Source organism: Littorina saxatilis, linkage group LG16, assembly GCF_037325665.1.
Source record: "Littorina saxatilis isolate snail1 linkage group LG16, US_GU_Lsax_2.0, whole genome shotgun sequence".
Taxonomy (NCBI): domain Eukaryota; kingdom Metazoa; phylum Mollusca; class Gastropoda; order Littorinimorpha; family Littorinidae; genus Littorina; species Littorina saxatilis.
Genome location: NC_090260.1, coordinates 20,241,351 through 20,256,792, shown reverse-complemented (window position 1 = coordinate 20,256,792; position 15,442 = coordinate 20,241,351). Strand labels below are relative to the sequence as shown.

General features: G+C 42.6%; 1 protein-coding gene across 1 annotated transcript in view; it reads left to right on the top strand.

Moving 5' to 3' along the window:
* LOC138951486 (U4/U6 small nuclear ribonucleoprotein Prp3-like) overlaps window positions 1–15,442 on the top strand; it is a 32,441-nt gene that overhangs the window by 16,629 nt on the left and 370 nt on the right. The window contains exons 10-20 of the mRNA XM_070323090.1: window positions 1,082–1,169; window positions 3,066–3,167; window positions 4,817–4,875; window positions 5,341–5,429; window positions 6,436–6,579; window positions 6,905–7,004; window positions 7,841–7,954; window positions 8,813–8,931; window positions 9,705–9,788; window positions 12,696–12,754; window positions 13,487–15,442. The exon at window positions 13,487–15,442 is cut by the window's right edge and continues 370 nt beyond it. Coding sequence (XP_070179191.1) covers window positions 1,082–1,169; window positions 3,066–3,167; window positions 4,817–4,875; window positions 5,341–5,429; window positions 6,436–6,579; window positions 6,905–7,004; window positions 7,841–7,954; window positions 8,813–8,931; window positions 9,705–9,788; window positions 12,696–12,754; window positions 13,487–13,639 — 1,111 coding nt within the window. The 3' untranslated portion in view covers window positions 13,640–15,442. The remainder of the gene's footprint in view (window positions 1–1,081; window positions 1,170–3,065; window positions 3,168–4,816; window positions 4,876–5,340; window positions 5,430–6,435; window positions 6,580–6,904; window positions 7,005–7,840; window positions 7,955–8,812; window positions 8,932–9,704; window positions 9,789–12,695; window positions 12,755–13,486) is intronic.

The window sequence follows — 15,442 nt, the reverse complement described above, 5'->3', positions numbered from 1 at the left end:
AAAGTCGGAAAACAAACCCCGATCGAAATGCTCATGTTCGCTACGAGTGAAAATGCACTCGGTGCCGAGTCTGTGTTTGTCGTCATTGACACTCGAGGCTGCGTTTACGGAAATACCCGATCCAGCCGGTGTACCTATTTACCGAAAATGGCGCAAACAGCGGAAAGATCATCAATATAATACTACGGCATGGTAATGCGAAGATCAGGCAGGATCCCTACATGCGCACACCGGGCACTTTATTGAAAAGGGTAGGCCAGGAATGTCAGGCTCTTTCTCCTCGCAAAGTTTATGAACAATTAAAACTAGGAAACGACATCAAAGCAATGCCAAAGGACTTGAAACAGGTTTAAGAATAAGAATAGGAAAAAACGCGAATAGCCTGAAAATGTTGCCCCCAAAAAGTTGACAAGGCCAACAATTGTCTGTTTCTGGTCAACCGACCGACCCTAAATTTCGGCGCCGACCCTAAACTTTTTTTTTCCAAACTCAAAATTTTTTTTTGTTTTTTTGGTGGTAAAGGACAGGGTGAGAAAATGAACAACAAAAACGTGTGAAAACGAAAGTCCGCTGACGATTTGTAAATGTGTTGAGTGTCTTGTCTCTATGTATAGTGAATCCAGTCTCTTTGCGCGATTTTTAAAGTTAGTTTTATTGGTCTAAATTTGGGGTTAAAAAAAAAAAAAAAAAAAAAAAAAAAAATCCCGACCTACCGACCCTATTTTTTTTAGCCATGTTACCAGAAACAGACAAAAAAATTTTGTTGGCCTAAGTTATTTTGCATTGCATGTATCAAAGGTATGGCGGTACAATTTGGACCTATGGTTGACCTATTGTCTTAGGCTGGCAACAACACTGAGAATGTGCTTATTCTTGATTCATTTGATTTGCATCTTCACCTCTCTAACTCGCAGTAAAAACACATACACTAAGGACAAATCCAAAGACTGTGTCAGAAGTTTTTGAAAACCAATAATAACGTTGGAATGGCTTGAAAAAAGTGTCCTTTTGTTACTTATTTTGAACGCACTGCAATATGCTTTTAGAAATTGTGAAGGGTTTTATTTTTTTCTCTCCCCAGAAACAAGGGTCCAGTCCGAGCTAGGCGTGGTTTCAAGTTTCACGAGAGAGGCAAGTTTGAACAGCTTGCCCAGAGACTGCGTGCAAAGGTATGCTAAAGTTTTATTACATAACAGGATAGCTATCGTGTGGTTTGTAAGAACATCCAAGAATTTTGGTTGGTTATTTTGTACAAGACATTGGATGAAAATAATCTGTAAGATGGCTATTAATCTTACTTTCCTGTCTTCTATAAAGCAAGTTTTTAAGTTTAAAGGCATATGTACTCGATGACTATACACGCTAATTGCTTTACCAACAGCTGGAGACATGCTAAATTAAGTTCCCTGCAAAATATTGTGGTCTAGGACCCCTTCAATGTTGAGATATGTTAATTTTCATTTTGATCTGGATCGTCCTATTTATAGATTTGGCAACACATGTAACGTTGATGCAAGGGAGCTAACACCGCGGCTTTGTTGACATCCTCACTTTTTCAGAGGCTAGAACAAGCTGTAATGCATGTATTATGGTCCGCGCATGGTGACATATCGTCATTATATGGTCTTATGGTGCGTTTGACATCGATTATGGGCAAACTACACTTTGTAAACACGGGAGCGCGTACATATGCCTTTAAGATTTCTGTAACTTTTTATCAAGCATATTTATTTGATCAGTTATTTGCTGGTTTTGTTACTTGCATCTTTTCACTGTGGAGTTAATTGTTCCCCTGGCCACAACATTTTGAAATCCTTATTCTCTTGTTCTTCTTCTTCTGCGTTCGTGGGCTGAAACTCCCACATACACTCGTGTTTTTGCACGAGTGGAATTTTACGTGTATGACCGTTTTTGCCCCACCATTTAGGCAGCCATACGCCGCTTTCGGAGGAAGCATGCTGGGTATTTTCGTGTTTCTATAACCCACCGAACTCTGACATGGATTACAGGATCTTTTCCGTGCGCACTTGGTCTTGTGCTTGCGTGTACACACGAAGGGGGATAATAAGCCACTAGCAGGTCTGCACATAAGTTGACCTGTGAGATCGGAAAAATCTCCACACTTAACCCACCTGGCGGCCGCGGCCGGGATTCGAACTCTCGACCTTCTGATTAAGAGGCCGACGTCTTACCACCCCGCCACAGCGCTCGGCCGAAAATCCTTATTCTCACATACAGCTTTCTTCTGAAGGTTGACAGTTTACACAGAGATCAATTTTAGCATTTTTTAAAATGGTGAATACAGAATAGAAAAGGAATTTGTACTTTTGATGCTGTTTTATTGTTGAAATGTATGGTGATCTGAGCTGCAGGGAAGAAAGTTAACTGTTTTTATTTTATTTATATATGAGACTGTGCCAAAAGGTCAGGTGTCATGTCTACTGTCCCGAATGACACACGATTGCTGACATTTCACCATTGCCAACAGAATAAACAAATAAGAAATAGGTAGAAAATGAATGTGAAAACTGACTTTAATTGTTGATCAGTATTTTCTATACCACTAACAAATAATCTACTTGCACATAGCTGTTTGGCAAATGTATGTTGCATGGGACACACTGACATGAAAGTGGAAGATGTTTTTCCCTCTAGAGAAACTCCCCATATCAAGTTACACTTTTTGTGCTCTTCCATTCCAGTTGGCAATCAATTGTTAACGCATGTTATTAGAAAAAATAGAACGAAAACAGATTAGATAGAATGAAAAATGTACTGGTGATGTCATTTGGGACATACTGACATGAAAACGTCACCTTTTGGCACAGTCTCATATTTATCTATTTGTTTCTTTTTTTTAGACATTTTGGAACTGTTTATTTGTTGACTAGACGGTCATTTGATCTTTCAGTTTCTGTCAAACCATGTACCAGGGGAAGAGCAATTAATTATAATATAATAATGTGTTTGATTGGGCTCACTGAAATACATGTCGAACAAAGGTAGTGTAAGTGGCAAACATGCCAGGTGAGAAATCAGTTGTATGATGGAGAATATGATTTCAGGCCCAGCTGGAAAGGCTTCAGACGGAGATTGCACAGACGGCCAAACGTACGGGTATTGCCTCTGCCGCTAGGCTGGCCACCATCGCTCCCAAGAAAGAGATTGTAAGTACTTCATAAAACTTTACCCCCCCAACCCCCTCTCCCCCGACATACACCCACTCACACACAAACACACCTTCACACATCTCTTCATCTCTTTTCAAGAAGAGAAAGAGATTGTGAGTACTTCATTAATCCCGGAACCACCCCCCCCCACACACACACACACACACACACACACACACACACACACACACACACACACACACACACACACACACACACACACACACATTACATTTCAAGAAGAGAGAGAATGTGTGTGCATGACTTTGCGGTAAGCCTGCATGGAAGTGCAGGTGACAATTATTCAAGGTATTTTTATTCTGTCTTCACTGTGCATCTTCTCATGCTTGCTTCTCTTTAGTTATCGTCACTGACTGTCTGAATGGATAATGTGTGCACTGTTAACTCATTGATCATGCTCTAGCCTGAGAGTTATGTTCAGGCATGGGAATTGTCCGCCGAAAGGCAAATTTCCGCCGAAATATATTTTTTTTCTGTTGAAAAAGCATACATGTCCACCAAAAAATTAAATGGGGGAGGCAAAAATTGTTCTAAAAACTGAATTTAATGGCAAACTTGGAGCTCAGATGACACCAATTGCACCATTTGGGTTCTTTGGAGAGAGAAAAATTACGGGGCCCCCGGACCCCCCAAGTAAGGCTGGGCCCTTCGCGTCGTCGACTTTGCTTTCACTAACAGATTTTTTAGCCTTTTTTAAGTTTTTCAGTTCCCATGCCTGCATGTTATTTCTCACTTCACTTTGATACATCTTTTTTCTGACAAACCACTGCCAAGTGTTATTGAAGGTATAAAGAGCACGCACGTCAGAAGTTATGGAATAGATTTTAAAGACACCTCCGGGACAACCTGTGTCTGGCCTGTCTGAAAACACCTCCGCGTGAGGGGTTTGGCTGCCAGCGCGATGAAGATAAAAAGGGAACATTTTCTCTGCCCGCGCGGCAGCAAGCAGGATGTCTCTAAACTGAAGACTGAAAATCTTGTTTTCATAATTTGTCAAGGGGCATAACCTTGGAAGTTCTGTGCACAAGAAGTAGTTGAAAGCAAATTCAGGCCTGGTTTTGAATTGAATTAGTCAACAAGTAGTTGGCATTATTGCTCCCCTTTTACACAAGGGATCAATGCGGGGCGGGGATATAGCTCAGTTGGTAGCGCGCTGGATTTGTATTCAGTTGGCCGCTGTCAGCGCGAGTTCGATCCCAGGTTCGGCGGAAATTTATTTCACAGAGTCAACTTTGTGTGCAGACTCTCTTCGGTGTCCGAACCACCCCCCGTGTATACTACATTGGGTGTGCACGTTAAAGATCCCACGATTGACAAAAGGGTCTTTCCTGGCAAAATTGCTTAGGCACAGTTAATAATTGTCTACCATACCCGTGTGACTTGGAATAAGGCCGTGAAAGGTAAATATGCGCCGACATGGCTGCAATCTACTGGCCGTATAAAATTTCATCTCACACGGCATCACTGCAGAGCGCCTAGAACTGTACCCACGGAATATGCGCGATATAAGCCTCATTGATTGATTGAGAAGTTAATAAACACTTAACATAACATAAAAAGTAAAACATTAAAAACCCATATAAATTGGTAAAATTTTTTTAATGGAGTTTTAATGAATTTTTCAGCAAGAAGGCGAGGTGCCAGAAATGGAATGGTGGGACACTCTCATCCTCAACAAAGATGCGTAAGTTTGATGTTTGCTGTATTCACGCTCCTTATTGGTTAGATTTGTATCCCTCTTTGTTAAAATTCTTAATGGCAACCATGGAAAGGTATTAGTGCTCTTGCAAATTGATGTTTCTGACACTCTTTCTGGTGGAATTAGCAATGTTTTCATACTTCCAATCAGATTTCTGTTTCCAAATACAGCCAGAATGTAAACATTTGTTGGAATACAATCTGTGTGTTTCAGGTGCAATAAAATGTCATCAAATATCCTTTAAAGCTGTTAACATTTTGTTTTCTGAAAGGGGGGGGGGGGGGGGGGGGGAGGCTATGTTGCCCAATACCCCAGCCAATTTTCAGAATTTTTGTTTCAGTCACTGTTGTTAAGCCTGTTTTGATTTTTTGCTCATATCCCAGTGATTCAGTCAGACTAAGGCTAGTGTATTTTGTGATGTTGGTATCAGCTATGTTGTGTGTGTGACAGGTATGACGCATTGCCGGAGAAAGTGGACCGAAAGAGCCTGGAGGGCATCACCAACTTAGTGGAACATCCCATTCAACTCAAACCTCCGGGTAGGTTCTTCTCTCACCATTCCTCAACCTGCAATTTTCATACTTTGGTTCGGACAGGCGCTGGGGCGGAGACGTCAGCCTCTTAATCGGAAGGTCGAGGGTTCGAATCCCGGCCGCGGCATCCTGGTGGGTTAAGTGTGGAGATATTTCCGATCTCCCAAGTCAACTTATGTGCAGACCTGCTAGTGGCTTATCTCCCTTCGTGTGTACACGCAAGCACAAGACCAAGTGCGCACAGAAAAGATCCTGTAATCCATGTCAGAGTTCGGTGGGTTATAGAAACACGAAAATACCCAGCATGCTTCCTCCGAAAGCGGCGTATGGCTGCCTAAATGGCGCGGTAAAAACGGTCATACACGTAAAATTCCACTCGTGCAAAAACACGAGTGTACGTGGGAGTTTCAGCCCACGAACGCAGAAGAAGATACTTTGGTTTAACCAAAATTGTATTCAAAATTATCAGATGAAACAATTGATATTATACAACTAGGACAGGCACTCAAGAAAATGCTTATTGTATGTGATCATACTTTGGTGAGTCTTTGGGCATATAGTTAGTTAGTTCATTAATGTTCGTTCGGTCGTTCGTTCGTTCGTTTGTTCGTTTGTCTGTTTTTTGTCATTAGTTTGAGTATTAATCAATAGATCCTTCAAATTTTGTCTCAGCGTTTGTTCCCCTTCACACACTTAATCATATGAAAGTTAAACCGCTGTTTAAGCCTGTGAGAATATGATAGCATTTTAGTCTGATCTGTTTTAATGAATCGAAACAACAAGATGACGGTGGGTGAAAACAAATTTTAAAAAAGAAAAAGAAATCAACACAAGTACAGCACAGACAAAGTCGAATTTTCACCTGTTGTAATGAAGTAAGTCTAAAAGCAATGGTAAGTTTACTTAATCTTTAAGAAAAGTAAATGAAACTAAATTTTCGGGAACAAGGTTATGAACAGAGATTTCACTGCAGAACAGTTGAACGATGTATTATGATTGTACGATATTTCAGCGGACCCAACCAAGGCAGTCAACATCCCAGTGTACCTGACGAAGAAAGAACGCAAGAAGTTGAGACGGCAGAGTCGACGGGAGACGGAGAAAGAACTTCAGGAGAAAATCAGGATTGGTCTGGCACCGCAGCCCGAACCGAAAGGTACGACTGTTTGAGATGTGGTGTAAAGGTTGCTGTATTAAATGTAACATGAAGGTCACTGTATTAAATGTCACATGAAGGTCACTGTATTAAATGTAACATGAAGGTCACTGTATCGTCGTACTTAAAGGCACACTCCTTCTCCTTAAGTCATTGTCTCCCAGGTACGGATATATCCGTACCCACTCATTTGGCTCTATCTGACCAGGTACGGATATATCCGCTCAGACTGTTAGCTTCAGTCGCTTCCTGTAGCCTTTCTACATGGTTTCCATTCTGATAGCATAATGATAATGTTGACGTATGGTGTCTTGGTGTTGTGCAGTGAGGATGGCCAACCTGATGCGAGTGCTGGGAACGGAGGCGGTGCAAGACCCCACCAAGGTGGAGGCTCACGTCCGCGCTCAGATGGCCAAGAGACAGAGGTCAGTTGCTGTACCATGTTTGTCCTCTGCCTGGATAGTTGACCTTGGTGTCTGTTGCAAGAGGATGCTCTCTGGGCAACCGATGTTCCATCCCTGTTTCATGCGAACCAAAAATTTAACATAGAGGTCGTCTTAAAAGTCTTTGAAGCTAGAGCTGTCAAACTTCACTCATTTTCAAATGTTTTTTTGTGCTGTTGTTGATCGTGCCTAGTCTTATTGCTACGTTAGTTTAGGTTGCATTTCTGTGTGTGGTATTTCTGTTTTCCTGTATGTTTACTTTAAGTGCATGGAGCTGGTATCAGGACTTGGGCTATAGAAAATAATTTTTTATTTTCAGGGGGGGGAGGGGGGGGGGGGTTGAGGGGGTGTGGAAAGGGTGGTGGCAGGTGTTCCATTCATTCATACGCACACACAAAAATAATGTTGAGGTTTTTTTGGGTGTTTTGGATGGCTGGAGTTTTGAAACTTGACACATTTTGTGCGTTGGATGTCCCTCAGACATGCTGAAAGTCTAATTGACCCTTGTCGAACTTCAAGATGTGACCTTGATTTGCATCAGAATGGAACTGAAAGTGAGTTGCGTTCACACTTGTGTACGTGACACTGTGTTCAATTTATTGACAGTGTCTGTGTTCTCTGAATGTCGGGGCTCATGAAGAGGCGACAGATCTGAGATGTTCCATTCATTCATGCACACAAAAACCACAAATAATTTTGAGGTTTTCTTGGATGTTATGGAGGCTGAAGTTTTGAAACTTCACACGTTTTGTGGGTTTTGACATTGTAAGTGACGCTGTGTTCAATTTAGTGACAGTTGTGTGTTGTGTGAATGTCAGGGCTCACGAGGAGGCCAACGCGGCCAGAAAGCTGACGACAGAGCAGCGCAGAGACAAGAAGGCCCGCAAGATTAAAGAGGACACGTCCCTGGGGGTCAACGTGGCTGTGTACAGGTCAGTGGGTCTCTCTTTGGTGTATTTGATTTTTTGTTTGTTTGTTTGTTTGCTTAACGCCCAGCCGACCACGAAGGGCCATATCAGGGCGGTGCTGCTTTGACATATAACGTGCGCCACACACAAGACAGAAGTCACAGCACAGGCTTCATGTCTCACCCAGTCACATTATTCTGACACCGGACCAACCAGTCCTAGCACTAACCCCATAATGCCAGACGCCAGGCGGAGCAGCCACTAGATTACCAATTTTAAAGTCTTAGGTATGACCCGGCCGGGGTTCGAACCCACGACCTCCCGATCACGGGGCGGACGCCTTACCACTAGGCCAACCGTGCCGGTTGTGTATTTGATGCATTTGCCATTAGTTATATTGCTTTTAGATGGTCTGTATGCTTATCTCTGTGTCTCATGGTTAAAATACCCTACCCATCTATCCTTTCAAGCTTCTTTTTTTTAAGTGCAAAGCAAATGTCCAGAGTGGTGGAATTCAAGTGGGTGCGTTTTGTAGTTGTTTTTGCTACTTTATGGTGGTTTTGGAAAGTATGACATTCATTAACTTCTGTGTGATTAATTTTAAAGCTTGTCAATTTCACTGTTATTGGCTTCATGTGTGTGTGTGTGTGCTTGTGTGCGTGTTAGCACGCGTGTTTGTCTGATTTTTGTGAAAATCTGTTTAAAAGTAGCCGATGGGTTAGACCTCTTGCCTGTTTCATTTTCCGATTTTAACCTGATATTAAACTACTGGAAGTGGATTACCACCCAAATCCCTTCACTCTTGTGGATAAAATGGGAATGTGCCTTGGAATACAGCACAGAAGAGATGTTAATTATTTTGAATTTGGCTTGCCGTTACAGGGTGCGAGAGTTGCACAACCCTGCCCACAAGTTCAAGATAGAGACCAACGCCCAGCAGCTGTTCATGACCGGCTTCGTCGTTCTCTACAAGGACTGCAACGTCGTCGTCGTGGAAGGAGGTCCGTTGTGTTTCTTCTTCTCCTTCTTTTTCTTCCGTCATGGGCTGAAACTCCCACGTTCACTCATGTTTTTGCACAAGTGGAATTTTACGTGTATCATCGTTTTTACCCCGCCATTCTGGCAGCATACGCCGATTTTGGGGGAGTCCATTGTGTTTATCTTGTGGTGGTTGTAGGTTCTGTTGAAAGAGGGAACTCCAACTTGAAAATTGTTTTGCTCAAGGATAGGAGCGTTTGTTAGAGAGAACTAGAGGGAGAGAGTGTGTCTGTGTAGGGTTTGTGTACGAGAGATCTTGAACTCCAAATCTTTATTACTCAAGAATAGTAGCATTAGGGGCACAAGCTTACCAGAGAGAGAGAGAGAGAGAGAGAGAGAGAGAGGATGTGTGTGTACGTGCGTGCATGCATGATTGCATGTGTGCGTGTCTGTTCTAGTAGTGTGTACGAGAGAACTTGAACTCACGGATAGTAGCACTGCCACAAGCTGACAAGAGAGAAAGAGAGAGAGTTTGTGTTTGTGTGTATGAGTGCATGTGTGCATTTGTGAGTGTCTATGTTTGCAATGCTGGCAAGTGGAAGTTTGTCTCTGTGTGTGTTTGTGTGGGTGTGCACGTTTTGCATAACTGGCATGCCTCTGTGTGTCTGTGACAATTTCGCATCCTGGCAAGCTTGTCTGCTCACACCTAGAAATGTAATCATCCATCCGATGTTCTGCTAACAACCTTACTGGAATTATTGTGAACCATTACTTTACCTTGCTGTCATGTGAGCAGGTCCCAAGCAGCAGCGAAAGTTCAAGCGTCTGATGCTGAACAGGATCAAGTGGAACACAGGCAAGAAGCGTGCCAAGGACGAAGGTGAGCCAGCACAAAGTACAGGGGAACCCCTAAAGAAAGACCCCACCCCCCCCCCCCCCCCCCAAGCAAATTGTGTCTTGTGCGTTTAGGTTAACACTTTCTCCCTCACCTATGTTGACCAAGTTGTTTTTAAGCCGAGACCCGCTGTGCTGCAGCAGGTCACTCAGAATTGTAGTAACCGTGTAGAAACTGTGTATCAACACGCTGGAATGCAGGCATTAGATGGACGTTACAGGAAGCGCCTGAAGCTAACAGTCTGAGCGGATATATCCATACCTGGGAGACGATGAGTTAAAGCTGAAAAAATTGGGTCTTAAAAAGAGAGATTCCTAAAAAAGAGGTCATTTTACAGGCATTAGGCCAAAAAAAAATACGTCTGTTTACGGTAACATAGGCCCCAAAAATAGGGTTGGTAGGTCGGGATTTTTTTTTTCTTTTTTTTTTCAAAAAACCATATTTTTACGTTATTTTGCACAAAAGATTTTTTTTTTCCTTTTTTTTTCCCAAATGCCCCAAAAAAGTCTAGGGTCGCGCGAAAAAAATAAGGTCGGTCGGGTTACCGTAAACAGACTTTTTTGGGGGGGGGCCTTATGGACACAAGATTGAGTCTTGAGGTGAGGGGTTGGGAGGGGGTGTGTGTCTTTAAACGGGGAATTCCACTGAATTGAATCTACATTCCAAGGAGAGAGATTGTGTTACACGACACTTGAGATTGCCACAAGTTCTCAAACGTCGTATAGTTGTGTTCTTTTATTCTACGTCGCCTGTCTTCGCAGCAGCAGAAAACAACTCGTCAAATTGAGTTCAAGGATTTATTTAGCATTCCATACATACAACTGCACATCGTAGCAGAACTCAAAGTAGAAGCTTTTTAACATACAAATCGCGCTGGCCTATAACTCAATCTCGAGAATATTCCAGACTGAACATGATACCACTAAAATTAGATGAACTGTCCATGGACTAGAATAGTGAAATTCTCTGTGACGTACATCAAAAGTGCCGACGCACTTAATCCGAGCGAACGCCACGAACCCACGACTCAAAACAATGTGGTAAACAACTTGTTTTGACAGGACTAGAAAGTTCACCTGCATTCTCGATCGTTCAAACATAAATATTGTGTTTGCAAAATATAATATCGGTACTTTCCCACAAAGTACAAATAAGTCAACTACATGCAACACACAAAACTGAACCAAAGTTCAGCAACGGCAGCGTTTCCTAACAGATTGATTCTAAAGTATTTGAAACCAAGTGACGGGCGCAGTGGCGTGGTGGTAAGACGTCGGCCTCCTAATCGGGAGGTCGTGAGTTCGAATCCCGGTCGCTGCCGCCTGGTGGGTTAAGAGTGGAGATTTTTCCGATCTCCCAGCTAGTCAACTTTTGTGCAGACCTGCTAGTCACGGACTTAACCCCCTTCGTGTGTACACACAAGCACAAGACCAAGTGCGCACAGGAAAAGATCCTGTAATCCATGTCGGAGTTCGGTGGGTTATGGAAACACGGAAATACCCAGCATGCCTACTCAACGAAAGCGGAGTGAAGCTGACTATGCTCTCAGAGTATAGTGTGGGGAACCCAAATGGGCAAACGAGCTCACACGTCACCAGAAAATTCTGGAACGCTGAAGAAGAAGAAGAAAGCGAGTGTTGAAGAATGCTTGATGACAAGATGAGTAAAGGGAAGGAAGCGATCTAGACATAGACAACGGCAAGTGAAGGCTATGCCAAACTAGTCTTCCAACATCTGAGATGAAGAGAATCGTTGAAGGAATATGATGAAAGTTGCATTTCATTCATTGCTTCTTGTTATGTCCGGTGCCAGGAGGCTGGTTCCACATAGCTCCATGCTAACTTTCCTTTTTTTTTTATTTGATCGACAGTACCGGCACGGTTGGCCTAGTGGTAAGGCGTCCGCCCCGTGATCGGGAGGTCGTGGGTTCAACCAATACCTAAGACTTTAAAATTGGCAATCTAGTGGCTGCTCCGCCTGGCGTCTGGCATTATGGGGTTAGTGCTAGGACTGGTTGGTCCGGTGTCAGAATAATGTGACTGGGTGAGACATGAAGCCTGTGCTGCGACTTCTGTCTTGTGTGTGGCGCATGTTATATGTCAAAGCAGCACCGCCCTGATATGGCCTTTCGTGGTCGGCTGGGCGTAAAGCAAACAAACAAACAAACAAATTTGATCGACAGTATTGTCTTTGTTTAAAAAAAAAAAGTTGGGTTGTTTGTTGTTGCATTCTTTTCCGCTCTTCTCTTTTATCCAAATTTATTTGATAATTTTATTGGAGGATTTGTTCAAGAATTTTATCAGTTAGTCGGTGAACAAGAGAGAAATCAAGCTGTAAGCCTCTAATCAGTCTACCTGGGAGATATAACTAATATAGGAGCCAGAAGTCTGTCTGCTTGAACTGTACAGCTATGGCATAGACATAGACATAGACATAGTTCACTTTATTATCTCAACTAGGAGAAATTCAGGTGTGGTGTATCACAGCATTACAATATACAACATATTAAAACCTAAGAACATAAATAAAATATTGAGGCGCAAATAGTCTACTCACAATAATTAAGATTAGGATGCCAATATCAAAACAAATCACTCTCTCTCTCTCTCTCTCTCTCTCTCTCTCTCTCTCTCTCTCTCTCTCTCTCTCTCTCTCTCTCTCTCTCTCTCTCTCTCTCTCTCTCTCTCTCTCTCTCTCTCTCTCTCTCTCGCTCCATTCATATGACATTACGTCACAAGCAGACGCGCGGGTTCATAGGCGCATGGAATTAATATTTAATATGTTAAAAGTTGCTTAAAAATGAATCTAGATTTAAACAATACCTTGTACATGTTAAGCATGATGAATAAGCATTTTGTCAAGCGTAATGTGAGAGAGTTACCTTGTGTGCAGATGACAGTGACGAGGAAGAGGAGGCCGACAAGTCCAACAAGTGTGTCCTGGTTTGGGAGGTGAGAGGATCTTGGTTTTTCTTTCTTTTGTGTGTGTGTGTACATGCTCTCTCTCTCTCCCTCTCTCTCTCTCTCTCTCTCTCTCTCTCTCTCTCTCTCTCTCTCTCTCTCTCTCTCTCTCTCTCTCTCTCTTGGATTATTTTTTATTAAGGGGCTATGGCCTATTGAATAAATTATCTGCGTCTGCGTCTCTTGGATTATTTTTACTGAGTGAGTGTGTGCATGCTAATAATGCTTGTATTTTATTTCTTACCAGAAAACTTTTTACATGTAAAATGTTTAAGTTTAATGTCCAATGTTTTGTAAAGTGCCATGAGACTGCTGTCTGGCGGTGAACATGGAATAAGTTACCAACATTAATATCATCGGCCCCCTCCCTGGAGTCGTTTCGCTCCCGTCTCGGCAGCAGTCTCCTGCAGTCGGGCATGAGAGTCTCTTGAACGCACTCTCCCCTGTGCATAGTTTTAACCTCCCCACCTTTTTAATCTCCCTGTTTGTCGGAGCTAGCCACTCTCGGTAACGGTGACTCAACCCCAGGACTCTGAGACGTTCGCAAGAACCCAGTCCTCTACGGAAAAAGAAGAAGAAATCCGGATTCGATTATGGCCTCCCCCCCCCTACCTTTTTTTTTTCTTTTGTTTTCCTTTTTTTTTTGGTTGGGTTCAGGATGCATGACATTTTTCAGTCCCACCCAGGCTAATATATTTCACTTCTGTCTCCTCTCTCCCCTAGGGTGTGGTGAAGAATCGAGCGTTCTCGGAGATGAAGTTCAAGTCGTGCCCCACGGAGAGCTTCGCCTGCGAACAGTTCAAGAAATGCGGTGTCGGCCATTATTGGGATCAGGCATTCAGCGGAGCCGTCCTGGAAACGGCAGGCGATGACTGAGCCGCTCGTTGTGAAGAGTCGAGTGATCGACTACGGACGATGTCAGAAAATCACAAGGATAGAGAGTGTCAGAAATCATTGCTTGTTGTGGATGTTTGATTGGTCGAGAGAGAGAGAATTCATTGTGAGAGTGGCGGGGTGAAAAGGGTCGTACATGTAAAAAATCACTCGTACAAAAACATGAGTGAAGGTGGCAGTTTCAGCCCATGAACGAAGAAGAAAATATAGAAATTGTGAGAGTACAGAAAGTATGGGGAGAGTTAACATTGTCAGAGCGTGGAAAGTGTCGCTTGTGTTACCAGGGAGTTTGATGCTAAAGTCAGAGCTTTGCTTGTTGTGGCTGTTTGATTGGTCGAGAGAGAGAATTAATTCATTGCGAGAGTGGCGGGCAGGGTTCGTACAGGTGCTTGAAATCCTTGAAAGTGCTTGAATTTGGAGGGGTCAGTTTCAAGGCCTTGAAAGTGCTTAAAAAACTGGCAAGATCCTTGAAAGTCCTTAAAAACTCTAATGCTGCAAACTGATTACACAACAACCACCCACAAGAAACAACTGCATTGATTTATTATTTGATAACCTCAAAGAAAGAGTAGAACAGTAACCTTCAGTCCTTTTTGAGTCTGTCTGCTTCAAAACCATAGTCTGCTACGAATCTGTCGCCTTTGACAAAAATCAAATCATTCGTTTTTGAACATCCAATGATTTAAATCGCCGTGCAGGAAGGGGGTATAATAACTAGCGAGTGTTTCATTGCGAGCTTTGAAGGTAAGAGGGTGCTTGATTTTCTCTTCAGAAGGTCTTAAAAGTCCTTGAAAAGTCCTTGAATTTTAGAACAAAAAAACTGTACGAACCCTGGGCGGGGTAATGACGGTCATACATGTAAAAATTCACTCTTGCAAAAACATGAGTGAACGTGGCAGTTTCAGCCCATGAAGGAAGAAGAAAATACAGGAGTTGTGAGAGAAAAGAAAGTATGGGGAGAGTTAAACATTGTCTGAGAGTGGGAAGTGTCGCTGTCAGAGTGAAAAAAGCATTGCTTATTCTGGCTGTATTGGTATAAAGAGGATGACATTTCAGAGAGTGAAAGTGGTTTACTGTGAGGTTTGTGAGATAGAGAGTAACTGTAAGGCAATGAAATGTGTGTATGTGTGTGTGTGTGCATACAGCTGTTACAGTACACGTTTTTTTAATGTGAAAGAAGCGTGCACAATTAATAACAATTAATATTTTGGGGTTTTGAGTAGGCAATGGTGAGTGTGTGTGTGTGTGTGTGTGTGTGTGTGTGTGTGTGTGTGTGTGTGTGTGTGTGTGTGTGTGTGTGTGTGTGTGTGTGTGCATCCGTACGGAATAAGCTTTATGAATACAAAGAGAAGCATGTTCATTAAAGTACACATTCAATTTTTTTTAACGTTTCTGCTTTTGAATGAACTGCAGTTTTGTGACCAATGCAGGCATTTAAACCGGTTGATTGAGAGAAAAAAATTTGAAGGGGGGGGTTAAATGTGCTTGTCAGTAAGAAATTTTGCAGTGCGCTGCATAATACAAGGCATTATGCTTAGGCCTGTGTTCACTAGTATTCACTAGTCACCTGTTGTGTTTTTACATGTAGTTTGAAAGAGAAATAGAGATTTGGGTGATTGTTTTTCCATCTGGCTTGTATAGTTTAAGTACAGGGTTCCCGAATACAAACTCTTAATAAAGAGGTGGTTCTTAAAATGAAGATTCTCTATGAATATGACACTCTACGTGCTTTGCTAACAGATGTAGGCTTAAACTGGGCTTAAAAGGAAAGAGATTGTGTCTGTG